Here is a 27,118-nt window from a genome sequence, read left to right as displayed (position 1 = left end):
AACCAATAGCGTGTATGTGTGCGTGCAGGCACATAATAAAAATTATAAGGAAATGGCTAAAAAGAATTATAAGGAAATGGCTCGTGCAATTATGAAGGCTGGCCAGTCTAAATCTGCAGTGTACCCTGGCAGCCTAGAGACCCATGGTGCAAATGACGTCTGAAGGCAGTCGGCTCGAGAGTCTCCCCTTGCTCAGAGGGTAGGTCTTCTATTCAGGCCTTAGATTAATGGAATAAGGTCTACTCACATTACAGAGGGCAATCTGCCTTACCCAGAGTTCACCAATTTAAATGTTAACCTTATCCAAAAGCACCCTCCAAGTAGATACATAAAATTAACTGTCACCAAATACTGTTATCACTTATATGTGGAATCTAAAGAATAAAACAAACAAATGAATATAACAAAACAGAAGTAGACTCACAGATATAGAGAACAAACTAGTGGTTACCAGTGGGGAGAGGGAAGGACAGAGGTAGGGGGTTAAGAGATACAAACTACTATGTATAATATAAATAAGCTACAAGGATACATTGTACAGCACAGGGAATATAACCAATATTTTATAATAACTTTAAATGGAGTATAATATATAAAAATTTTGAATCACTATGTTGTATACCTGAAACTAATATATGGTAAATCAATTAAACCTCAGTTTTTTAGAAATCAATGTAAATTATAATATCATATTAACAAATTTAAAAAAAATGATTTTTTTTTAAATTTTAATTAACTGTCATACCACACCTGATAAATCTGAATTTTAAAAGGAACTGCCTGGTGATTTCCTACATTCAAGTTTAAGGGGCATTGCTCTACAAGATTCCTGAAGGGCCAGAATCCTCCTCGGACAGTTGAAATCTCATACATGATAATTTCAGTAACTCAGAAACAAGGCTTGATCTGTCCTCCTTGTAACGTGATGACCTTACTAGCATTTACCGATCTGGAGGTTAGGGATGCCTCCAGCAGTCGCTGCCACCCTCCCCTCCGGACAAGGCTGACCCTCTCGTTTGTTCCCACGTGGACCTCACCAAGCCTCTGACCTGGCTGATTTAACTGTTGGCTTGTGGGTTTCTTCCTTGCTGCAATGAACTCCCCAAGGGCACCTACCGTATCTCTTTTTCCCTTTCATCTCCAGTTCTTTATTACCCACAGAGAACTGGCTGTGGTCAGAAGAGGTATGTCCCACTCCCACCCCGCCCCCCGCAAGGCAGGCTAGTGCATTTTCCTAGCGCTTCTACCTTAGAGTCAGCAAATGCCAGGAGAACCTGTTCGATTTAGACCTGTGGAGACATACGTCAGATGATTCTACAGGGTGAACCATATGACACTGCTGATATTGGGTTATTTTGACCTACAAAGTAGGCAATTACATAGGACTCAACAATATGTTTCTATCGCCTGGTTTTCCGCCTCAAAGGGTATCCTAGAGACAATATGTTGCCACGGGCAGATACTACCAGGGTTGCTAATATTCACGGCAATTTACTACTATAACAATTTACTACTGTAACGTCAAATTCAAAACATCCACTCCAAGTTCGGTCCAAGCCCTCCCCTCAATTACGCACGATTTAAGCCCCTGCCGCCCGCCTCAAGGTTCCCAGTCACCCCTGCTCCCTGAGCTCCTTATAAAGGGAGCGCCAGGGAGGGGAACGCTGTTCCTTAGGACACCAGCGACCCGGCGGGCCGGCTATCTAGGCGCCCACCAAACCCCGGCGAGGCCAGACGCCCGAAGCCCGCCGTCCTCACCCAACCTTCTGCCGAGTTACCGGAACCCAAGATGGCGACAGGGGCGGAGTCTGCGTAGCCGCCCCTGGGCGGGGCCCGAGGCAAGACGTGACCGAGGGGCGGTGCCAGGCCGGGGGTGGTGCCAGCGGCCCAGCTCGGCCCGGCCGCCTAGGCTCGGGGTCCTTCGGCTGTTCAGTCTGAGTTTTCTTTTCCGCTGGGTGGTCTGTGCCGCTGCTCCTTGGAGGCGTCATGAAGTCCCCGGTTCCGGACCTGGCCCCGAGCGACGGCGAGGAGGGCGAGGACCGCACGCCGCTCTTGCAGCGCGCCCCGCGGGCGGAAACCGGTGAGCAGCTGCGAGAACGAGGGTCTTCGGGCGGGAGGCGGTCCCAAGGTAGAGGGTGTCCAGAGCTGCTTAAGCGCGAGGGGACTGAGAACGCGGAGCCCATTCAGGACCCCACTCAGCCCTCGCCTTCTCGGGTGCCCAGAAGCAACTCTGGGGCCCAGGAGGCGGGCTGGACCGTGAGGCCGGGCCGGGTCGGGCGGAGGCTCGGGCGGTACCTCTGCAGGTGCAGCCCCGGGGACCTCGGCAGGTGCAGCCCCGGGGCCCTCGGCAGGTGCAGCCGGCGGGCCCGGGCGGGGAGCTGCTGGGCGCTGGCGGCGCTGGGCTCCCGGCGATTTTCGGTAGTATTGAGCCGGGGACCCTGTGGAAGAACGAACTGGGGGAGAATCTTGAAATCAATGGGCAGAGGGCGGAGGGGAGGACCCCGTAGAAGAGCGAACTGGGGAGAAATTTGCAACTGAAGGATAGAGAGCGGGACGGAGCCGCGGGCTCTTCCTCCCTGTCACTGCCAGGTTGCCACAGCTGCTCGCCCTCCAGCACGTGATCTGGTAGCTAGCTCCCTGGCCGTGAAGAGGAGACACAAAAAAGGACTGAGGTTAACATTTGTGAGTATGCGGAGGAAAATTATTGGATAACCCAGCGAATATCTTGAAACTGTGCAGTAAGAGATTAAAAGTACTGCATACATTTTCCCCCCGTATAGCTGTCTACGATTAAGTCTCAGCAGTCTACGACTTAAGTTAGGAAACAGGTTATCCTCAAGATAGGCCATTGATAGGGCACTAAGGTAATTTGCACAAAGTCTTGCAACAAATGGAAAAGGAGTTACTTCACAATGCATCGTCCCTGAATTTGGGGAAATTAAAATATTTTGCTATACTTCTTTAAAAGAAATTAAAACTAAAGAATAAATCAGTTTGCATGCATTCTATAGTTTCAAAGATGTGTGCATAAGAAACAGAGTTGAATTTGAAATTTGACTTTTCCTGACCAAGAATAGTACAATCCTGTGGTATCTTCTAAATTTGTTTTTATCATTACCAGATGGTGGCAGTAGAGGTGGTAACATTATAGCTCTGTCTGGCAACTGGGAGCTTATTTTTGTGGGCGCTCAATGTAAACACTGTACCATAATGCCGTTTTACCTGGAAGTCAGACTTAGTTCCATAAACTGATCTTTTTCTATAGCATATGAGTTAGATTTTTATAATCCTCTTCTGCAAAATAATCTAGTTTGGAAATACAGAAATAATAAAGATATTCCCTAGAGACTACTATATTCTGTTGCAATTGGGAAACATATATATAAATATAATCAAATTTTAGCTCAAATGTTAAACGTCATTAGTTGTCAGGAAAATGCAGATTAAAACCGCAGTGAGCCGTTACACACTTACTAGAATGGCTAAAGTTAAAATGGCTGAAGATACCAAATATTGGCCAATATACGGAATAACAAGAACTCTCATATTTTGCTTGTAAGAGTGTAAAGTGGTACAACTACTTTGGAAAACTGGCAATCTATTTTAAAGTTAAACATACATTACCATAATACCAAACAATGTTTATAGCAGCTTTAATTCATAATAGTAAAAAACTGGAAACAACGTATCCATCAGTTCATCAGCAGCTGAATGGATAAACAAATTGTGGTATATTCATGCATACTCAGTGGTATTATAAAAAGAAATTACTGATACACATAACAACGTGGGTAAATCTCAGACACAAAAGAAACCACCATATTAATGTATGACTCCATCGGTATGAAGTTCTAAACAAGCAGAACTAATCTGTAATAACAGGAAGCAGATCAGTGGTTTCCTGGAAGCTACAGGCAGGAAGGAATTGCCTGCAGAGGCACTAGGGTACTTTTTAGGGTGCAAGATGCAGATGGAAAAGTTCTGCAGCTTGACTAGGATTTACAGATGTATACATTTGTCAAAACTCACCAAACTGTACACTTGAAATGGGAGTATTTTATTGTATGTAAAATATACCTCAATAAAGTAGATTGAAAAAGAAAATGAAAAAGAAAAAATTTTTTTTAATTCCTTTTAAAAACAATCCCTGCTTGATTCATGGGTTGCGTGTATAGATCTTAGCCCTGTTCCTCATGCCTTGAGGTGGCTGTCTTCATTATAACCATTTTCCTTCTTATTTTTACTCTTTACATACCACTGGAGAGCAAAAGTGAAGTAAAAATAGCAGCAACACTTTTTTTTTTTTTGCTATTTAAACTACGATAAGGGTTTTAGAGAAGAGGCACCTACCGTTATAGGGTATTGCATTAGTCAACAATATTTTATTTTATTTTTATTTTTATTTTTTTAACAATATTTTAAATTAAGCTCTGTGTCTGGGGTGCTGTGAGTGGAAAGACAGGAGAGGAGCACCAGGAGAAGGGATGGAAAAAACAAAGATGGATGTAACAGCTTTATAAGAGGCATCAGGTATTACCTCATTTTCTCTCAGTAGTGCCCTTTGTCCTAGCTTTAGTAATAATATCTACCATGTACATCTAATAGAAGAAACACGATGACCATGAGTTATATTTTTTATTCAAGTTGTGTTCTATGTGTTTACTTTGCACATTTCAGAAAGTGTTCAGAAGGTGTTCAAAAAAAAAACAAAACAAAACTTTCCATCCAGAATTAGTTTTTTTTTTAACTTTTGGTGCCTGAAGGTGTAAATCTTCAGCAGACCTTAAAACCTCTCTTTCTGTATGTTTACATATGTTTTACTTATCTTTTATGTTTGTTTCTGGAACAAACCTCTATGAAATTAGCTGTACCTTATCTATGCCTATGTGTATAGTTTTATTTTTCAGAAAAGAAAAGCTGATAAAATGTTAGTCATAAAATTTTACAGCGGTTACAAGACCTTAGAGACTAACTCCTATCAGGTGGGCATCATTTTTTATGTAAACAACTGAGGGCCAGAGAGGTTAAGTTCCCAGTATTGCTGTAGCCATATTAAGGACTAACCAGAGTTCTTCTAGTTTTTAGTCCCATCCTCCTGTCTCGTCACAACTCTGCCACATTTGTGTTAACGTTTGAGAAATTCCTATATGCAAAATGCTTAATCATTTTTGTTGAATCCTTCACAAATTTGAAAGTTCCCTGCTCCGTCATGAATAAGAGGACATGGTTTTGTGTTATGCATAGTGCTGCTTTATTGAGAGAGCTAAAATTAAAGTATGTTTCTGTAGTGTTAAGAATTAATCTCAGGGACTTCCCTGGTGGTGCAGTGGTTAAGAATCCGCCTGCCGATGCAGGGGACAGGGGTTCGAGCCCTGGTCCGGGAAGATCCCACATGCCGTGGAGCAACTAAGCCCGTGTGCCACAACTACTGAGCCTGCGCTCTAGAGCCCGCAAGCCACAACTGCTGAGCCCGTGTGCTACAACTGCTGCAGCCCACGTGCCTAGAGCCCGTGCTCCGCAACAAAGACAAGCCACCACAATGAGGAGCCTGTGCACCGCAACAAAAAGTAGCCCCCGGTCGCCGCAACTAGAGAAAGCCTGTGCACAGCAACAAAGACCCAACGCAACCAAAAATAAATAAATAAATTTATTTAAAAAAAAAAAAAAAAAAAAAAAGAATATGTCTCGGGTTGACAGAATACAACAGAATTCTCAGTAACCTGTCAGTAACCTGACTGGTTTGCTTTTCAAGCATTTGCTTTTACGTAGCCAGGTAGATTTCAGAGATGCACACCAAAGCGATGGGGGACATCCATGTTGCTGCAAATGACATTATTTCATTCTTTTTTATGGCTGAGTAATATTCCATTGTATACATGTACCACATCTTCTTTATCAATTAATCTGTCGATGGACATTTAGGTTGCTTCCATGTCCTGGCTATTGTAAATAGTGCTACAGTGAACACTGGGTGCATATGTCTTTTCTAATTATGGTTTTCCCCAGATATATGCCCAGGAGTGGGATTGCTGGATCATATGGTAGCTCTATTTTTAGTTTTTTAAGGAACCTCCATACTGTTCTCCATAGTTGCTGTACCAGTTTACATTCCTACCTACCAACAGTGTAGGAGGGTTCCCTTTTCTCCACACCTTCTCCAGCATTCATTGTTTGTAGACTTTTTGGTGATGGCTATTCTGACTGGTGTGAGGTGATACCTCATTGTAGTTTTGATTTGCATTTCTCTAATAATTAGTGATGTTGAGCATCTTTTCATGTGCTTCTTGGCCATCTGCATGTCTTCTTTGGGGAAATGTCTGTTTACATCTTCTGCCCATTTTTTGATTGGGTTGTTTTTTTTTTTTGATATTGAGCTGCATAAGCTGTTTGTATATTTTGGAGATTAATCCCTTGTCAGTTGCTTCGTTTGCAAGTATTTTCTCCCATTTTGAGGGTTGTCTTTTCATTTTGTTTATGGTTTCCTTTGCTGTGCAAAATCTTTTAAGTTTAATTAGGTCCTCTTTGTTTTCTTTGTTTTTATTTTCATTACTCTAGGAGGTGGATCAAAAAAGATATTGCTGCGATTTATGTCAAAGAGTGTTCTGCCTATGTTTTCCTCTAAGAGTTTTATTGTGTCCAGCCTTACATCTAGGTCTTTAATCCATTTTGAGTTTATTTTTGTGTATGGTGTGAGGGAGTGTTCTAATTTCATTCTTTTACATGTAGCTGTCCAGTTTTCCCAGCACCACTTATTGAAGAGACTGTCTTTTCTCCATTGTATATTCTTGCTTCCTTTGTTCTAGATTAGGTGACCATAGGTGTGTGGGTTTATCTCTGGACTTTCTATCCTGTTCCATTGATCTATATTTCTGTTTTTGTGCCAGTACCATACTGTCTTGATTACTGTAGCTTTGTATTATAGTCTGAAGTCAGGGAGCCTGATTCCTCCAGCCTAGAGATTGTCATACTGAGTGAAGTAAGTCAGACAGAGAAAGACAAATATGATATGATATCGCTCATATGTGGAATCTTAAAAAAAGGGAGGGGGGTACAAATGAACTTATCTGCAAAACAGAAACAGAGTCACAGATGTAGAAAACAAACTTATGGTTACAGGGGTAAGGGGGAGAGGGATAAATTGGAAGATTGAGATTGACATATACATACTACTCTATATAAAATAGATAATCAATAAGGACCTACTGTATAGCACAGGGAACTCTGCTTAGTGCTCTGTAATGGCCTATATGGGAAAAGAATCTTAAAAAGAATGGATATATGTATATAACAGATTCACATTGCTGTACACCTGAAAATAACACAACATTATTAATCAACTATACTCCAATACAAATTAAAAACAAAACAACAAAGTGATGAGGGAAGGGCAGCTCAATACTGGTAAACCACAGGAAGTGTATAGATTCTTCTGCCTAATTTAGGTAGGAGGGAGGAGGGAATTAGGCACACACATAAAAATTCCCACACATAAAAATTCCATTCCTCACACTTTCCACCAGTTGAAGGTTTACTTTTGTATGAATGTGTCTTGTATTTGATTAAATGGATTTTCAAAATACTGTTGCACCAAAATGTGCTCATTCATGTTATGAAAAATCAGTTTTAGGTCTCCTAAGACATTTCTTTGTGTTTAAAGGTAGAACATGGGTCTGGAGGCAGGGTGCCTCATTGCCAATCCTAGTTCTGCTGCCTAACCTAACCTCTCTGTGCCTGTAAATCAGGGAAAATAATACACCTAATTTATAGGGCTATCGTGAGGATTAAATAAGCTAATAGAAAGTGCTTGGAATAGAGTTTGGCATATAGTAAGTGTTCATTATTATCATGATTATCATCATCAATGAAGACTGGATTTTGCATTCCTCAGAGAAGCTGGCACCACAAAATAAGGGCCCCATTCTTCATGTCACACTCTGTTGGAACTTGTGATTTTCTAGCTTATTTCATTTTTTGTTCTGTTTTTCTATTTTGTTTTGTTCTGTTTTTGTTCTGTTTTTTTATTTTGTTCTGTTTTTGTTCTGGTTTTTTATTTCATTTTTTGTTCTGTTTTTTACCTCTACTATTCTTTTGGTGTGGGAGGCAGATGGTTACATTCAAGGTTCAGTTACATAAGCTTTGTGTTTCACAAATGTAATTTGTGTGTAAATATAGTCTTAAATATAAGGTATGGAGCGCTGGTAGACAGCAACCATATTACAGAAGGAAGGGAAATGGCCTTGGGTCATGTGATAATCAATGTTAATATTAAAGTAACTGAGTCCATTTTAATGGAATTTGGCGTTTTCTTGTAAATGGGTATTAATTTGGGAGCTAGGAATACATAAGGATTTATCAGGAATGAATTACCCATAAGGCAGGCTAAGACCAGTTAGCCTATTTAAAAGCAAAACATATTACCCTGTTTAAAAGCAAAACTTATTTTATCCATTTAGATAGGAAATCTTTTTTTAATGCAGTTCCCTGGTCAGGGGCTCACTAGTCCAGGCCCCCTCCTCTAGAGGAAGTCATCGTCTTTGCATAGGTCAGTGCCCCTGACCATGGATTTCCGCCTCAGTCACCCCTTGGACCTTGTCATCTCCCATAACTGCTTTAACGACAACTAGAATTCCTTCCTACCTGCCTGTGTAACTGCTCCAATTTGACCACTCTCATTTCATCTGGACCTTCCACCCACTGACCCCTCATCTTTGTATGGAAGAGTTCACACATACACAAAAGTAGAGAGAAGATCTGTCTGTTTTATCTATTGTCAAGAGAACTTCATTGGTAGAATTGTGAAGTTCCATCAGGAAACACCTCTCTGCTTTTAAGCCCCCGAAATATTTGTATGCCAACTCTGCCAGACACTGCTCTAGGCATTGAAGGTATACAGCAGTGAACAAAACAGAACAAAAGCTAGCTCCTGACCTCCCTGAGATTTTCTATTCTAGTGTGCATTTTCCTAAACCATTATCCCTCTCCATTTTACTTGCTTCTTGGGTCAGAATCACAGTCCAACACTTTATTTTCTTGTCAGCACTCTTAAATTCCCTGCTTTGTCACCACACCATCTCAGCGCCAACTATCTGCTTACCTGGCGCTTGCCTCGGCGTACAGGCAAGTCGTGCTTCAAGGTCACACGCAAGGGCAGGTCGCGCCCACCAGTTTTGGGTGGGTGTCCACTCGCTCAGCAATTCTGCACGTTTCACTGGGAACTTAACACCTGCTTCAACAGCTTCTTAACTTCTTTTTTCAACTTCTCATTTCTCACAAATGAGAAATAACCTTGATCTGTAACAAATTACCTCAATTCCTAATGTCCAGGAAGAGCAATAATAATAACAACCATTCACAGTTATTGAAGGCATATTATGTGCTAAGCACTGTTCTGAGTATTCTACATGTACCCCACCTCAACTAATCCTTATAACCCTAATACAGGCAAAGCACTTAGACTGATATCGAGCTCATCGGGCTCAATAACTATTACCTATTGGGTTTTTTTTTAACATCTTTATTGGAGTATAATTGCTTTACGATGGTGTGTTAGTTTCTGCTTTATAACAAAGTGAATCAGCTATACGTAAACATATATCCCCATATCCCCTCCCTCTTGGGTCTCCCTCCCTCCCACCCCCCCCATCCCACCCCTCTAGGGGGTCACAAGGCACCGAATTACCTATGTTTTTGTCATTAAATTCAGTGCCCAGTGCCCCACTCTGAGTTACTGCAGCACCGTAGTCCAGCCCCATAAGATCACTTGCGGGTCCTCAAGTCCCTTCTCTCTGCGTGTTTATTCCTGTCCTGCCCCTATTACCTATGTTTTTGTCATTAAATTCAGTGCCCAGTGCCCCACTCTGAGTTACTGCAGCACCGTAGTCCAGCCCCATAAGATCACTTGCTGTTTCCTGCTCCTTCTGCGCTTTCTTTCCGTACTTCTGTACCTGCCACTCTGCCTCTGCTTGCATCGCTCTCCTTCCTCGAACCTGCCAGTGGCTCCTGCTTATTGATGAAGGTTCAGTGCAAGTGTTCTTTCTCCCAGAGGCCTTCCTTGACCATCCCCTACCCCACACACAGCACATTTATCTCACTCTTTTGTCCCGTGTTACACACATATGTGTATTGTAGCCGTTTATCTCGGTGGTATAACTTTTTCCAGGATAAACGGGAAAGGAACTCACTTTTACTGACTGCCCTTCAGTATTTCATCTAATGCACACACAACCCAGTGAGGTGGGTGGTGGTCACCTCATTTGGGAGCTGAGAAACCCGATTATGAAAACTATTAACTAACTTCCCCAAAGACATACAGCCAGTGAAAATCAGAGCTGAGCTTCCATCACCAGGTCGGCTTCAATCTAAATCAGCCTCTGTTCTTTCAGCTACGCCCACTCCACATTCCTAAGTTTAAACCATGTTTTAGAAGCTGATGTTTGTTTTGATGGGTGCTCCGTTCATTACGCAAGCATGGTTTTGCTTTGAACTTGATTTCAGTGTGGCGGGTGCTGGATGAATGTTCTCTCCCCTCATCAGGGAAGCACGCTTTTCTTGGACCAATTTCAAACACTGGCCAAATTCACAGGCACCTTTTGCTCTGTCACCATACTTTCTTGAAACAAAATCTTTCTGACTGATTTGTAATCAACAATCATTTTTTAAAACTAGTAACCCCTTATTTGTAATGCTCTTAAAATCTCATAGTCATATACTTTGTGACTTCTGTGTTGGCTTTTTCTTTTCTGATTATTGACTGTGCCCCCAAAAGTTAACGTTGCCGGATCCATAACTTCTAGGTCAGATTTCCAAGTAGTATCACTAGTAATTTGAAATCATTTTACTCACCTTTCCTCCACTTCCCAAGCTTCTACCCCTACATGATATTCACATGGTAAGGTATATCACAGTCCTAATCAGTTATCATGTGGGGAGAAACTGATAACATACAGTAAAATAAGGCAACTCAAATAAGGATAGAATGGAGTGATAACATTACAAGTCAGAGTAGCAAAAAATAAAGTTGCTTAGAGTAAGAGCATTGCTGGTAACTTTGTCCCTCCCTTTCACTAACCCCCATGTCCAGTGTGTTGGCCAGGCCTGTCAGTTCTGCCTTTAAAGGTATCTCAAATCTACGCATTTCTCTCCATTGCCTGGGCTTTACTCTACTTTAAGCCACCATCACCTCTTTCCTGGAAACTTACAATAATCCCTTGAGTGATCTCGCTGAGTCTACATCCCTCACCACTGTTTACACTTCTGCCCCTTTGTCCTCTCCACACAGCAACCAGAGAAGCTCTTTAAACCGTAAATCACATCTTGTCACTCCTCTGCTGAAGCAGATAATGAACTTTGTATATAGTACCTTGGCAAAGCAGACAGTACATTAATCTGGATATTTCTTGCTCCGAATTACCCAGAGTAACACATTTTAATTGCCCAAATTTGGAAAGATTATGAGTCCCCCCCCATCCAGACTTCTCTGTATATTCTCGTCCAACACAGAGCAATGATAAAGAAAATGTGCTCTCCTATAAAACATGCCTTGCATCCTGCAACTGTCCTTAACTAGACAGCTGCCTTTTTGCTTGGGGCAGAGAGACAGTGTGTCTAGATTCAGGTAACAGAGGCAGCGTGAACGAAGCTTTAGAAATATAGTTTTCACAGGTCTGGATTGAACTGTGGCAGTGGTGCCATAGTTCTAATACGAGCTGTACTCCTGAAAAGGGAGCCAAGAATGCCAAATGAAAAGTTGTCTGTTAAAAGATGTCAGTCTTGCACAGAGGAAAAATTGATAGCAGTTGTTAAGTGTATGAGTGCTTGTAGAAAAGTGAGTTGGATCACAGTATATTAATATACACCTAAATACAGTTGTGCTGTATTCATTAAAGCTTCGATCTGAATCTGTACCAAGACCATTGTACTCTGAAAAATGTATCCTTGTGTGAGGTTAGGTCAATGAAAACACCAGGATTCCTGAGTAGGGAAAAACGTGTGTGTGTATGTGTGTGTATGTGTGTGTGTGTGTGTGTGTGTGTGTGTGTGTAATGCTAATAAGTCATTGCCAAATAAAAGCACACATATATTCATATATATGTACTTAACTTGTCATTAGCAAATGAAACAGATGTTCATATCTTTCAACAGATATTTATCAAACACTCAGTGTTGACCAAACTTAAGGTGTAAAAGCCTGGATTAGCCACTTCCTCGTTGTCGCTCGAGGTCAGTCACCCTTAAGTCAGCTTCCTGAATTCTCAACCCCCCTCCAGTTCTGCAACTCAGTAAAAGAAGAAAAAAGAGAAAATATGTGCATACACCTGTAGAGTAAAAAAATAGGTCAGACTCCTCCTGTCACATGATCTTCCTCTCACTGCTTCCTCCAACCCACCCCACCTTCCTTTTTTTTTTTCTAAATCATTGTGGTACATTCACTAACTGTGCTTTTTACTGTGGGCCCTTTAAGCAAGACCAACTGAGCGACCGTCACAGGGGCTGCAACTGTCATAGACTCTGCAAGTTTGCTTCTGGATTCTTAAATACATTTAGTTTAGGAGAGCCTTAAGTATTAATCATGGCTTCTGAGTCAAACCCAGCCTCTGAGGATACTTTTCAACGTAAGAAATTGATCAGGAGGGGTTTCATGCCCTGGCCTTGGCAGTAAATTTTTTGTGCTGAGATAACGTTTATGATGAGAGGACTACTGACCCATAGTCAGTAATGTACGTGTTACACTGAACGCTCAAGGACTTCTTGGCCACATTTGAGGCAGTTTTTCAGAAATAGTGATGCCGTTAAACCCCCTTACTTGCTTTTCTCTTATCTTGCCAGCTGACAGGGATTGGGGGTTTGGTTTTGACTCTGGAATGCAGATTTTTCTGAGCAAAGTTGTTGCCTCCATGTTTTAAGAAACTGTCTTACAGTTCAGGCTCTCATGTGTTAAATCTTTATCAAAACTACAGGTACTGGGAACAAATTCTCTTTGATACATGTTTTTAGATATGCTTCATCTGAGAATATTCTCAGAAAAATATTCATGATTTATTCATTTGTGTGCATCTAAGAAGTGACCTTTTTAGTGATTTAGACAGTATCATCTAAGTTACTCTTTTCTTTTTTTTTTTTTTTTTTTTTTTTTGCGGTAAGCGGGCCTCTCTCCGCTGTGGCCTCTCCCGCTGCGGAGCACAGGCTCCGGACGCGCAGGCTCAGTGGCCACGGCTCACGGGCCCAGCCGCTATGCGGCACGTGGGATCTTCCGGGACCGGGGTACGAACCCGTGTGCCCTGCATCGGCAGGCGGACTCTCAACCACTGCGCCACTAGGGAAGCCCTAAGTTACTCTTTTAATAAAGAAAGTTTTTCCACCAATCTTTATTTCAGCTCCGGTGTGCTGCTCTGCTCGTTACAACCTAGCGTTTTTGGCCTTTTTTGGTTTCTTCGTTCTCTATTCATTACGGGTGAATCTGAGTGTGGCATTAGTGGATATGGTGGATTCCAACACAACTGCAGCAGATAATAGAACTGCCAACGAGTGTGCAGAGCATCCTGCTCCCATAAAAGTTCTTCATAACCAAACGGTAAGTGCTGTTTTTCAAGCAAATGATCTTAATCCTAAAATACTTCCGAGTAAAAATATTGAAAAATACTGAATTTATTCATCCTACAGAAACACAGACACTTTCTTCATGAAAACTCTGAATCATTTTCTTTAGTGTTTTCCCAGTAACTGGTTAGACAGTAACTTATAACTGTAGCTGCTGCTGCCGCACCCTGATCTGTTTGAAAAGTAGCTTTTCAGTTTCCTCCATAGACATACTGTCCTTGAAGAGAATTTGGAAAAACCTGTCTGGCGTATTAGAAAACTAGGTTGTTTTAGATGTTGCTAAATAGTTTTTATGGGACCATTATTTAATAGCTGTACTACTTAAAAGGTTCCTGTTGCAGGAGGATTAAGATAATATCAACTACAGGATGAAAAATAAGAATGGGTCAGTTTCCCAAAAAAAATCTATACATGCCTCACCTGAGCTGCTGATGTCATTTTACCTCCCTCATATTATAGTGGAATTGATAAGTGCCTGTTCCTCATTTGTTCAGAATTGAGTTTTACACACTTTAAGCATTTTATTTTGTCTCACATGGGGAGACAGTACAGGCGGGAAAGGCTGGTGTCCTTTTTTTGTGTGTGGCCACACTGTGCGACATGTGGGATCTTAGTCCCCCGACCAGGGATTGAACCTGCACCCCCTGCAGTGGAAGCGCACAGTCTTAACCCCTGGACCGCCAGGGAAGTCCCAGGTGTCCTTTTTTATAAGCGTATTTTCATCCATCTTCAGTGCTCACAAAGGAGCCAGATCCCATGTGGGTGAGTCTCTGCTGCCATTTACAGACACGATCACTCAAACAGGGAAGAGGGTTTCTGCCCAAACAAGCACATGTACAAAATAATGACATCAAAAATCTTTACACTGGACTTCAATAATGTTGCCGAATATAGATTGGGGTACACATCACCCACTTTCCCCACCTCAACCTGTAACTGCTGGACACTTCATGAAGCCCTGGAATTCTACAGAGAAGCTGCAGATTGGTACTCTAAACAAGGATGATTAGGGGTTTGCTTTGTGTCTTTACTTTCGATAAGTGCTTTTGATGATCCACCTACTTATTTGCCCTACATTGATAGTAAAAAGAAATCCTGAATGGTTCTTAACACATGGGTAGGTTACAGGGCTATGTGTGCTAAAGATGTCAGATACTCAGTCACCAAATCTTTTTTTTTTTTTTTTTTTTTTTTGCCGTACGTGGGCCTCTCACTGCTGTGGCCTCTCCCATTGCGGAGCACAGGCTCCGGACGCGCAGGCCCAGCGGCCATGGCTCACGGGCCCAGCCGCTCCGCGGCACGTGGGATCCTCCCAGACCGGGGCACGAACCCTCATCCCCTGCATCGGCCAACCACTGCGCCACCAGGGAAGCCCCACCAGATCTTCATTTTCACCTTACTGTGTACTGCTACTAATTAAAAGACATTTCCTACTCACGTGAAGTTTCTGGCTTTGTTTAAATTCTTGCTCTTTTGTATTGCTCTATGTCCTTGTTGAAGTGCTTGGTCTGAAATGGTCTATTAATTATCTATATTTTTGCATACTAGTAGCCAACATTAAGTGAATATTTAGTGTGTGTCAGGCCTTATTTTATGGGCCTTTTTCATTTAATCTTCCCAGATCACAAATCCAGTAAGTAACAGAGCTGGGCTTGAACCCAGGCCTGGCTCCAAAGCCTAGCTTGGCCACTGCAGTATCCTGTTCAGTAGCTTTCTGGATTAAACCTGTGCCTTTTTTGAGCCTTCTTTGTCACGGTCATTACGAAATATCTACAATTCATCCCATAGTCTAGTTTCATAAAATAGCAAGCCTTCCTGAACATTATGACTTTCAATGATTTTCGATTCACTTCTAGAATCTGCATGTCTGTCTCACGGTGACTCACCTACCCAGTAGAAAGTCTGCATGTTCTTCAGTCTAAAACAGTGGTTCTGGGGAGTTTCCTGGCAGTCCAGTGGTTAGGACTCGGCGCTTTCACCGCTGTGGCCCAGGTTCAATCCCTGGTCGGGGAACTAAGATCCCACAAGCCTCAACGGCCAAACAAACAAACAAACAAAAAAAACCAGTGGTTCAAAATTACATTTATATGTACTCACATGCCAGTAAGAGAAAGGAGCCGGCCATTTCATCAAGGTCTTAAAAGGCTGTTCTTTTTCCTCCTGCTCTTTACAGGGTAAAAAGTACCGATGGGATGCAGCAACTCAAGGATGGATTCTCGGGTCTTTTTTTTACGGATACATCGTCATGCAGATTCCCGCAGGATATGCTGCCAGCAGAAGTGGGGGGAAACTCCTACTGGGATTTGGGATCCTTGGCACCGCTGTCTTCACCCTGTTCACTCCCCTCGCTGCAGATTTCGGAGTTGGAGCCCTCGTTGCACTCAGGGCACTGGAAGGACTAGGAGAGGTCATTTTTTTTTCTCTTTTGTTATTCTTCTTACCCTATATCACATTCTTGTCTTCTTAAAGATATCATTCTTTGATATGAATATGAACCAGAAAAAAGGACATTGGAAGATAATAGGGATTTATTTTTTAGTTAGAAACTGATTAACTATGAAATGACATGAGTAGATTTCACTTGTGGTCAGTGAGGTCTTGAGTGGGAACACTCCAAAATTAGAAGCTTTACTCAAAGACTAGAGAAAACATTTTCTACGGGAATACTTCATAGCTCCCCTACTCCCTCCTACTGAGGAGATAAGAAACCGCTATTAAAACCATGAAGACAGACCATCCTACCTCTTGAACTTTTGCCACTGTTTACCTCTGCTCCATCATTGATGGCCCAGGTCTAAAACATATTTTACCCAGTAGACTGTCAAATTGCCTTGTTTTCCTTTAAATTTGTTGTTTTTCATAGAACTTTATCATTTGTTCTTTTTTCTGGTCCTCTAACTTAGAGACAAATAATTTATTGTTTTATGTGGCTATCTTTTTTTTAGTCCTGTGATTCTTCTGGCCTTTCTGCTGCTTTTAAAATTGTTATTATTAATTTTTATCTTTTTTTTCCTCTCCTCCTCAGATTTCTATCATTTTTAAATTTTAATTTTCAAAATTTAATTTATTTTTTTTCCTTTCCACTTCTCTGTTTCATTTCGTCATGTGTACCTCCACCTTTAAATAATGATCTCGTTTCATTTCTAACTTTGAACTTCTCAAGGCATAGGTTTATTTTGCTCTCTCTTAACATTTCTTTAACCAAGCAAGATAGTGGCCTCTGGGTTTAGTATACAGCTTATAGGTTATTTTGTATCATGCTGTGTAGGAAAAACACTGACTGGGGTAGTAAAATCAGAGTTTGAATAATAACTCCACTGTATCTAACGGTGGAACCATAGGTTATAATATAAATATTATACAAATACAATATAGAATATATAATATAAATCAAATATATTAAATACCTGCCCCATCCTCAGTCACAGCTCAGATGTGATAATAATTGCTAGAAAACTTTGGAAATTGCCAAGTGCTTTTTAAATTTAAGCTTTGGTCACTCATCTGGACATTCTTATTTTGTCCTTATCGAATAGGGGTGTACCAAATAAACCCTTCTTGACTACAAAATAGAATTACCCCCCCTACTAACAGATTCCTTTTCTCCTTGTCTAAGTAAAATATATACAGGCTCCTTTTCTCCTTATCTAAGTAAAAAAATAAACCCTTCTTGACTACAAAATAAAATTACCGCCCTACTAACAGGTTCCTTTTCTCCTTATCTAAGTAAAATATATGTTTTACAGATAAACTGAAGTTCTAAGAGGTTAACTGATCTTTCTGAGGCTACACAGCTAGTGAATGGCCAAGGAGAGCTGTGAATCGACTGCTGCAAATCTACCAGAATCTATTCCTTCCTGCTCCCTTGTAGCATCTCCTCCTCTTCCAAGCCTCTGTGAACCTCCCTGCCTTCACTGTTTTGTCGCTTCTCCATTATCAGTAATTAGCATTTTTTAAAATTGAGGTATAGTAGATGTACAATATTATATAAATTTCAGGTGTATAACGATTCAAAATTTTTATGGCTTATACTCCATTTATAGTTATTGTAAAATATTGGTTATATTCCCTGTGCTGTATATCATTATAGCTTATTTATTTTATACATAGTAGTTTGCACCTCTTAATCCCCCACTCCTATCTTGCCCCTCCCCTAATCGGCATTTACTAGGCTAATTGTCACCAGAAAAGAAAAAAATACCGGTAAACACTCTAATTGAGTGTTTTTTTGGTAGTACCATTTTTTGGTAGGACCATTTTTCCTGTTGAGTAAGGTGAATCTGAATTTTCTTCTAGTATCCCACAGTATTAGCTCAGTGTTTTTAAAAGTTATGTATTGGTAACATTCCCATTGCATTCAGGCCATAAATAAAGTAAATGAGTAAAATTCACCATGGGAGGGTACCTCTATATCCTCATTCAGTACATTCTTTTACATTTTTTGTAACCCTTGCCTTGCAGTCCTCAAATCAGTTGACAGAATCCACAAATCTTTGTTCATATTTTGAAAGTACTTCAAAAGTGAGGTATTTGCACTCAGCACTGTAAAGACATCTCACTCCATGAAACCTGTTTCTAGTGTGAGTCTTATCCAGAAACTTGTCTTGCAACAAAATACTCAACTGAATTTAAAACATTAACAAAACTACCTGTATTTCATCAGAAATATCTTTTTCCCTTTCCAGGGTGTCACATTTCCAGCCATGCATGCCATGTGGTCTTCGTGGGCTCCTCCTCTTGAAAGAAGCAAGCTTCTCAGCATTTCATATGCAGGTGAGATAACTGTTCTTGTGAAGGCTTTCGCTACAATTTGTTATCTGTATATCAACCTTGGGGGAAGGGTGCACAGCAGAATCATGCAATGTCAGGTGCTTTCTTTGGGGAAAACTTAAGTTGCAGGGGTATAACTTTATTATTAATGTTCTTCTTTGGCTCACCAGCATATAGCAATGTGGCTTCATTGACTACTGTCATTTTCTCCATCTGCCATCATTTATTTCAAAACATGTTGCCTTTTCAGATATTGATATAGAGAATGCTTTAACAAAACAAAGCAAAAAAAAAAGCTGGAAAATTGAACACTTTTGTCCTTAAATTGTGATTTGATTTGATCATCTGATAAGCTGGTCATGACTTTCACCCCCTCCCTTCAGACACCTTGTTTTCTATGCATTTATTTGCTATCATTTTGATCTATAGGTAAGATAGCATGAGCTTTATATGTGAATTATAATTTTTCCAGCTCACACACTGAATGAAAACTTTTTGACCTGACTGCTTTTAAATACAGTTATTGAGAAAGGCCTCTTAAGCTAAAATCTGAAGGATGAGAATGAACCAGTCATGCGAGGAGCGAAAAGGAAAACATTCCAGCCAGTCAGAACAGCACGTACAAGGGCTGTCAGGCAGAAAGTAACATAAGGGTTCAAAGCAATGAGAAACCACTGTAGGTGTCTAGAACACACTGAATAAAGGGGGTGATGGCATAAGATGGGGTTAGGGAAATAGACAAGAGCCAGATTACATCAGGGCTTACAGGCCACAGGGACGAATGTGGATTTCTTTTTCCAAAATACAATGGGAAGACATCAGAAGTTTTTAATCGAGAGAGAGACATGATCCCATGTACATTTTTTTTTTTTTTTTGCGGTACGCGGGCCTGTCACTGTTGTGGCCCCTCCTGTTGTGGAGCACAGGCTCCGGACGCGCAGGCTCAGCGGCCATGGCTCACGGGCCCAGCCGCTCCGCAGCATGTGGGATCCTCCCGGACCGGGGCACGAACCCATGTCCCCTGCATCGGCAGGCGGACTCTCAACGACTGCGCCACCAGGGAAGCCCCCATGTACATTTTAAGAAGATTCTTACAACTATGTGGAGATCGATGTAAGAAATCTGATAAGTTCAAGAACAGGCACTCTCAGTGGTTCCCCTTTGCCTGTTTAATAGTCTAAGCTCAAACCAGGGGTCAAGATTCTTTATGGTCTTCACCACTTCATTTTAGCCAGCCTAGCCCTTGACACATAGTGCCTGGCATGGAGCAGATATTCAGTAACTATTCAACCCACGTTTCTAGCCTTCCTATTCCTCTCCTTCACCCAATGAAGTTCCCAAACCCACTTTCTGCTTTCCTACTTTCATTCATTTGCTCACCCTGTTACACCTGCCTCTGTATCTTCTTTCTTATGGGACCAGATCTTGCCCATCTTTTCCTGATCTCTAGAGGTCAGAGGTAATCTGTCCTACATTTGAACTTCATATTGCTCTGTGACACTCAACACTTTCTGACATGTAATAATTATTTGTTTATATTTACTTCCTATATAAGACTAAAATTTGAGACCAGGAACAATGTCTGATTAATTTAGCTCCCACTGTACCTACTAAGATGTCTTCTGTTTGGTGGTTAAAGGGAATTTTATCACTTATTTATCTGAAACAATTGTGTGTAATATATTTGGGGCAAATTAGATTACCAAAAGCTTCGTTCTTTTTTCACCAGGTATGCTGCAGTAGGTTATGTTTAGAGACCATCTTTGAGCCTTTCCCCAAACACTTGGCTTTCTAACACATTTACTAGTAATGTGGCATTTACTAGCTCATATTATAATAGGTCTTCTATTGATTGACGCCTTCTAATTCATCAGTAGCTACATAATTGTAACTAATATAACTACATATTAATGTATACATTTTACATATTGTGGGTTTTCTAGTAAATGATCCCTTAAGAGAATGGGTTGTTTATGTTTACATATGACTAACTCAACTCCTGTAGGATTTGAATCACTCTTTCTTTTCCCTGTTGTCTGTTATCCGTCTTCTTTAGGCTGTAGACCTGTGTCCCCTCTTTGTTCATTTTTCTCCAGAGTTTACCAAGTCTTTGTTGTTATTCTAGGAGCACAGTTTGGGACAGTAGTTTCTCTTCCTCTTTCTGGAATAATTTGCTTCTATATGAATTGGACTTACGTCTTCTACCTCTTTGGTAAGTTTATTCAAAAATGTAACCTAAATTATAATGTGACAGATCCAAAATGTAATAGTGGCCTAATAATTGGTTAAAATATGTATATTCCAATTCACTGAAGTAACCATCTCCTAGACCACAAAGCTCTGAAACACTTACTGACAACCTGTTTTTCAAGTTTATGTGGTTAAAATGATCTAGCTGAGTTGTGACCTGATGTTAATTTTGGAATATTTGTTCAATAGAAACTGCTGTTGAATCCAGGACTTAAATGCTATACTTACTATAAAAATTGCTGTGTTGTTTATTATAAAAAAAATGTATATTTTGAAAATATTTCTTCTCAAACAAAGTAGGATGCTCTCACTTGGTAGTTTTAATCTTTTTTGTTTCTTTGTTTAGTCCCAGGGCCTTTCATTTCTCAATCTCAATAGCAGGATGATACACATATTTAAAAATTAGATTGCCGTGTAAACATTTATGCAGGAAATATATCTGCAATCAAAACAAAAAACAAATCAATAAACAAAAGCAGACACCTGTGGAAATAATGGATTGCAGACTTTTATTTTTTAAAAGGTTTGTCTGCTAGGCCCTGATAGGCAGTCATGTGGTTAAAAGTTGTTCTCTTCAGGTGCAAACGTCCCATTATAAAATAAATAAGTCATGGGGATGTAATGTACAGCACAGTGATATTGTGGTACATACTTTTTTTTTTTTTTTTTTTTTTGGCTGCGTTGGGTCTTCGTTGTGGTGCGTGGGCTTTCTCTAGTTGCGGCGAATGAGGGCTGCTCTTCATTGCGGTGCATGGGCTTCTCCTTGCAGTGGCTTCTCTTGTTGCGGAGCACGGGCTCTAAGCGCGCAGGTTTCAGTAGTTGTGGCATGCGGGCTCAGTAGTTGTGGCTCTTGGGCTCTAGAGCTCAGGCTCAGTAGTTGTGGCTCACGGGCTTAGTTGCTCCACAGCATGTGGGATCTTCCCGGACCAGGGATCAAACCCGTGTCCCCTGTTTTGGCAGGCGGATTCTTAATCACTGCACCGCCAGGGAAGTCCCTGTGGTACATACTTGAAAGTTGCCAAGAGAATAAATCCTAAAAGTTCTCATCACAAGAAAATAAAATGTTTGTAATTTTGTATGGTGATAGATGGTAGCCAGACATATTGTGGTGATTATTTCGCAGTGTATATAAATATCAAATCATTATGTTGTACACTTGAAACTAATGTAATGTTATATGTCAATTATACTGCAATTTTTTAAAAAAGTTTTTCCTCTTAAAAATATATAGGAAAGGGGCTTCCCTGGTGGCGCAGTGGTTGCGCGTCCGCCTGCCGATGCAGGGGAACCGGGTTCGCGCCCCGGTATGGGAAGATCCCACATGCTGCGGAGCGGCTGGGCCCGTGAGCCATGGCCGCTGAGCCTGTGCGTCCGGAGCCTGTGCTCCACAACGGGAGAGGCCACAACAGAGGAAGGCCCGCATACCACAAAAAAAAAAAAAAAAAAAAAAATGGGGATATATGTATATGTATAACTGCTTCACTTTGTTATAAAGCAGAAACTAACACACCATTGTAAAGCAATTATACTCCAATAAAGATGTTAAAAAAATTTATAGGAAATAATACAAATAGCAGTTATCCCATTAAAGAATTATGAGAAGAACTTGAAAACAAAGCTGAAACCAATTTTTCATTAAGTTTATAATTACATAGTTTTTTCAAGACAGAAAAATTGCTGTTGGTGCATTCTAATTTCATTTACCTATTATTTTTCTATTTTAAGGTATAGTTGGAATCATTTGGTTTATTTTATGGATCTGGTTAGTTAGTGATACACCAGAAACTCACAAGACAATCTCCCCCTATGAAAAGGAATACATTCTTTCATCATTAAGAAATCAGGTAAGGCCTTTGGCACATTTTAAAAATAATTTCAGAACCTTTTTTTTCTTCAGAATTAAGATACCAGTTTTTTTAATAGATATTTCTGTTGTGCACACTCTAGGCAAAGTAGAGCAGGCAAATTAAATAAATGTACAAAGTACTGTTTTGTCCAAGAAATGTCAATTCTTTCTAGTTTATGAAATTTAAAATCTAGAAATTTATTTAAATCTAGTTTAAATCTATGAAAAATTACTTTTCTAAATCATTTTAAACCTTCTATAGTAATGATTATCAAGTTAGTCTCCTTTGTCTTCTTAATTAGTAGAAAATAAGATGTGTTATTTACAAAAGGAATCTTATAGCTATACCCTAAATGTTAGTTGTTAGAAAACTAGTGTTTTTATCTGTATTTTATTTTATTTTATTTATTTTTATTTTTTTTTATCTGTATTTTAAACGAGCGTGATTTAACAAGGACAGCACATTTATTGTGATATATAATAATATAATATGATATACACCTGTTTGCTCCTCTAGGGTAGCCCTCCGGGAAAAATTTATACTTAACTAAAGTAAGATTTGTTTCACTTAATTGAGCACAATAGCAAGTCAGAAATAAAAGTCTATCATAATTTAATAGTCTATCATAATTTAATTTATGATAAATTATATATAATAATTTAATACATAATTTATCATAAATTCTCAAGCCATGGAGACAAAATATTTGCCTTTTGGTGGGAATAAAAGAAGAACATGAAAACATTAGGAGCATTAAAATATATACAGTCTTTTCTTTAGCATTGTTAATGGCTTCATAGTCACTTTATTGGTTTAAGAACATAAAATGTTTCGTGTAAGACTTTTCTTGCCCACTAAGTTATTATTACTAATATTTTCAATTTTTATATATAGTAAACCAGGCAGTAATTAAACATTTACTCACTCACATTTCTTTTTTTTTTTTTTTTTTTTTGGCTGCATTGGGTCTTTGTTGCTGCTTGCAGGCTTTCTCTAGTTGCGGCGAGCAGGGGCTGCTCTTCGTTGTGATGCACAGCCTTCTCATTGCGGTGGCTTCTCTTGCTGCGGAGCGCGGGCTCAGTAGTTGTGGCTCAAGGACTTAGTTGCTCTGCGGCATGTGGGATCTTCCCGGACCAGGGCTCGAACCCGTGTCCCCTGCATTGGCAGGCAGATTCTTAACCACTGTGCCACCAGGGAAGTCCCGCATTTGTTTTTAAGTTTTACAATTTTCTACAAAGATCTCTATAAACTGCTGAATTTTCAGAAATATGGCATCGCTTGGTCTTTGCCAAAGGTTGACAAAAATCTAGAAGAAATCACCAATGTAATAAAGAAAGTTACTTTGAGATCTCAGTGTTCTCTGAGCTGTTAATCAAATGAATCACCCACTTTTTCTCACTAAGAAACAGATTAAAAGACTTAATGCATTGTAAATGGGTCTTGCCACGTAAAACTTGATATATCTTATATATACAATGGAATATTACTTGAACACGGGGTTTCTTGTTTTGCTGCAGTGAAGAAGAAAGCACACCATGAGGAACCACAGGGCATCCCAGTGAGAGAATAGAGTGTAGCTTGTTATAGCTTAGACTTGTGTTAGTAAGCAGTAGTCACTCACATCAGCCGGAAGAGGAAGGTTTTGCTCCTTTGTGTGGTTCATACCTTCTTGTTTTGTTGTTGTTGTTGTTTTGGTTTTGGGGGGTGTTTTTTTTTTTTTTTTGACCACACTGAGCAGCATGCGGGATCTTAGTTCCTGACCAGGGATCGAAACTATGCCCCCTGCATTGGGAGCCCAGAGTCTTAACCACTGGTTAGTGGTTATAGTTGATGTATAATATTATGTAAGTTACAGGTATACAATATAATGATTCACAATTTTTAAAGGTTATGCTCCATTTATAGTTATTATAAAATATTGGCTATATTCCCTATGTTGTACAATATATCCATGTAGCTTATTTTATACCTAATAGTTTGTACCTCTTTATCCCCTACCCTTCTAATACCCCTCCCCCCTTCCCTCTCCCCACCGGTAACCATTAGTTTTTTCTCTATATCTGTGAGTCTGCTTCTTTTTTGTTATCTTCACTAGTTTGTTGTATTTTTTTTAGATTCCACAAGTAAATGATATCATACAGTATTTGTCTTCCTCTGTCTGACTTATTTCACTTAGCATAATGCCCTCCAAGTTCATCCATGGTGCTACAAATGGCAAAATTTCATTCTTTTTTATAGCTGAGTAGTATTCCATTGTGTATGTATACCATATCTTCTTTATCCATTCATCTGTTGATGGACACTTAGGTTGCTTCCATATCTTGGCAATTGTAAATAATGCTGCTATGAACATTGAGGTGCATGCCTCTTTTCCAATTAGAGTTTTTGGTTTTTTTGAATGGGTATCCAGGAATCGAATTGCTAGGTCATATGGTAGTTCTATTTTTAGTTTTTTAAGAAGCCTCCATACTGTTTTCCACAGTGGCTGCACCAATTTACATTCCCACCAACAGTGTAGGAGGGTTCCCTTTTCTCCACATCCTCGCCAGCATTTATTGTTTGTGCTCTTTTTGATGATGGCCATTCTGAAAGATGTGAGGTGATACTCATTGTGGTTTTGACTTGCATTTCCCTTATGGTTAGCCATGTTGAGCATCTCTTCAGGTGCCTGTTGGCCATCTGCATCTCCTCTTTGGAAAAATACCTATTCAGTTCTTCTGCCCTTTTTTTAAACTTTTTATTTTATATACAAGTATAGCTGATTAACCATGTTGTGATCGTTTCATGTGCACAGCAAAGTGACTCAGCCATACATATACACGTATCCATTCTCCCCCAAACTCCCCTCTCATCCAGGCTGCCACAAAACATTGAACAGAGTTCCCTGTGCTATACAGTCGGTCCTTGTTATACAGTAGATCCATTTTAAATATAGCAGTGTGTACATGTCAGTCAATCTCCCTAACTATCCCTTCCCCCACCCTTCTTCCTGGTAACCATAAGTTCGTTCTCTAAGTCTGTGAGTCTGTTTCTGTTTTGTAAATAAGTTCATCTGTATTGTGTCTCTTTAGATTCCACATATAAGCGATATCACACGATATTTCTCTTTCTCTGTCTGACTTACTTCACTAGGTATGACAATCTCTAGGTCCATCCATGTTGCTGCAAATGGCATTATTTCATTCTTTTTAATGGCTGAGTAATATTCCATTGTATATATGTACCACATCTTCTTTATCCATTCCTCTGTCGATGGACATTTAGGTTGCTTCCATATCTTGGCTATTGTAAACAGTGCTCCAGTGAACATTGGGGTGCATGTATCCTTTCGGACCATGTTTTTCTCCAGATATATGCCCAGGAGTGGGATTGAAGGGTCATATGGTAGCTCTATTTTTAGTTTTTTAAGGAACCTCCATACTGTTCTCCATAGTGGCTGCACCAATTTACATTCCCACCAACAGTGCAAGAGGGTTCTCTTTTCTCCACACCTTCTCCAGCATTTATTGCTTGTGAATTTTTTGATGATAGCCATTTTGACTGGTGTGAGGTGATATCTCATTGTAGTTTTTTAAAATATGTATTATTTATTTGGCTGCGCTTCTCCGCACCTTCTCCAGCATTTATTGCTTGTGGATTTTTTGATGATAGCCATTTTGACTGATGTGAGGTGATATCTCATTGTAGTTTTTTTAAATATGTATTATTTATTTGGCTGCGCTGGGTCTTAGTTGCGGCACGTGAGATCTTCGTTGCTGCATGCAGGATCTTCGTGTGGGATCTTCATTGCAGTGTGCAGCATCTTTAGTTGTGGCATGAAGGATCTTTAGTTGCAGCATGCAGGATCTTTTTTTTTTTTTTAGTTGCAGCATGCGGAATATTTAGCTGTGACATACGGGATCTTTTAGTTACAACATGCAGACTCTTAGTTGCGGTATGTGAGATCTAGTTCCCTGACCAGGGATCAAACCCAGGCCCCCTGCGTTGGGAGCATGGAGTCTTACCTGCTGGACCACCAGGGAAGTCCCCTCATTGTAGTTTTGATTTGTATTTCTCTAATATTTAGCAATGTTGTGCATCTTTTCATGTGCTTTTTGGAAATCTGTATGTCTTCTTTGGAGAAATGTCTATTTAGATCTTCTGCTTATTTTTTGATTGAGTTTTTTGCTTTTTGGTATAGAGCTACATGAGTTGTTTATGTCTATTTAGGTCTTCTTTCCATTTTTTAATTGGATTGTTTGTTTTTTTGATGTTGAGTTGTATGAGCTGTGTATATATGTTGGATATTAACCCCTTATCAGTCATATCATTTGCAAATATATTCTCTCATTCAGTAGGTTGTCTTTTCGTTTTGTTGATGGTTTCCTTTGCTGTGCAAAAAGCTTTTAAGTTTTTGCTGTGCAAAAAGCTCTTAAGTTTCATTAGGTCCCATTTGTTTATTTTTGCTTTTATTTACTTGGCTTTAGAAAAGAGATTCAAGAAAATATTGCTATGATTTATGTCAGAGGGTGTTCTGCCTATGTTTTCCTCTAGGAATTTTATGGTATCCAGTCTTACATTTATGTCTTTAATCCATTTTTAGTTATTATTTTTGTGTCTGGTGTTAGAGAATGTTATAATTTTTTCTTTTACATGTAGCTGTCCAGTTTTCCCAG

General features: G+C 40.0%; 1 protein-coding gene across 2 annotated transcripts in view; it reads left to right on the top strand.

Annotated features, from left to right (window-relative positions):
* The first annotated feature begins 1,888 nt into the window (after nucleotides 1-1,888).
* Nucleotides 1,889-27,118, top strand: part of SLC17A5 (solute carrier family 17 member 5) — a 57,514-nt gene continuing 32,284 nt past the window's right edge. For both annotated transcript variants that reach the window (XM_055087655.1, XM_007116499.4), the window contains exons 1-6: nucleotides 1,889-2,080; nucleotides 13,374-13,570; nucleotides 15,770-16,003; nucleotides 18,282-18,369; nucleotides 20,492-20,578; nucleotides 22,342-22,460. In XM_055087655.1, the coding sequence (XP_054943630.1) occupies nucleotides 1,987-2,080; nucleotides 13,374-13,570; nucleotides 15,770-16,003; nucleotides 18,282-18,369; nucleotides 20,492-20,578; nucleotides 22,342-22,460 (819 nt within the window). In that variant the 5' untranslated portion in view covers nucleotides 1,889-1,986. The remainder of the gene's footprint in view (nucleotides 2,081-13,373; nucleotides 13,571-15,769; nucleotides 16,004-18,281; nucleotides 18,370-20,491; nucleotides 20,579-22,341; nucleotides 22,461-27,118) is intronic.

Source organism: Physeter macrocephalus, chromosome 10 (genome assembly GCF_002837175.3).
Source record: "Physeter macrocephalus isolate SW-GA chromosome 10, ASM283717v5, whole genome shotgun sequence".
Taxonomy (NCBI): Eukaryota; Metazoa; Chordata; class Mammalia; order Artiodactyla; family Physeteridae; genus Physeter; species Physeter macrocephalus.
The sequence above is the reverse complement of the archived record's forward strand: the minus strand, read 5'-3'. Positions and strand labels throughout refer to the sequence as shown.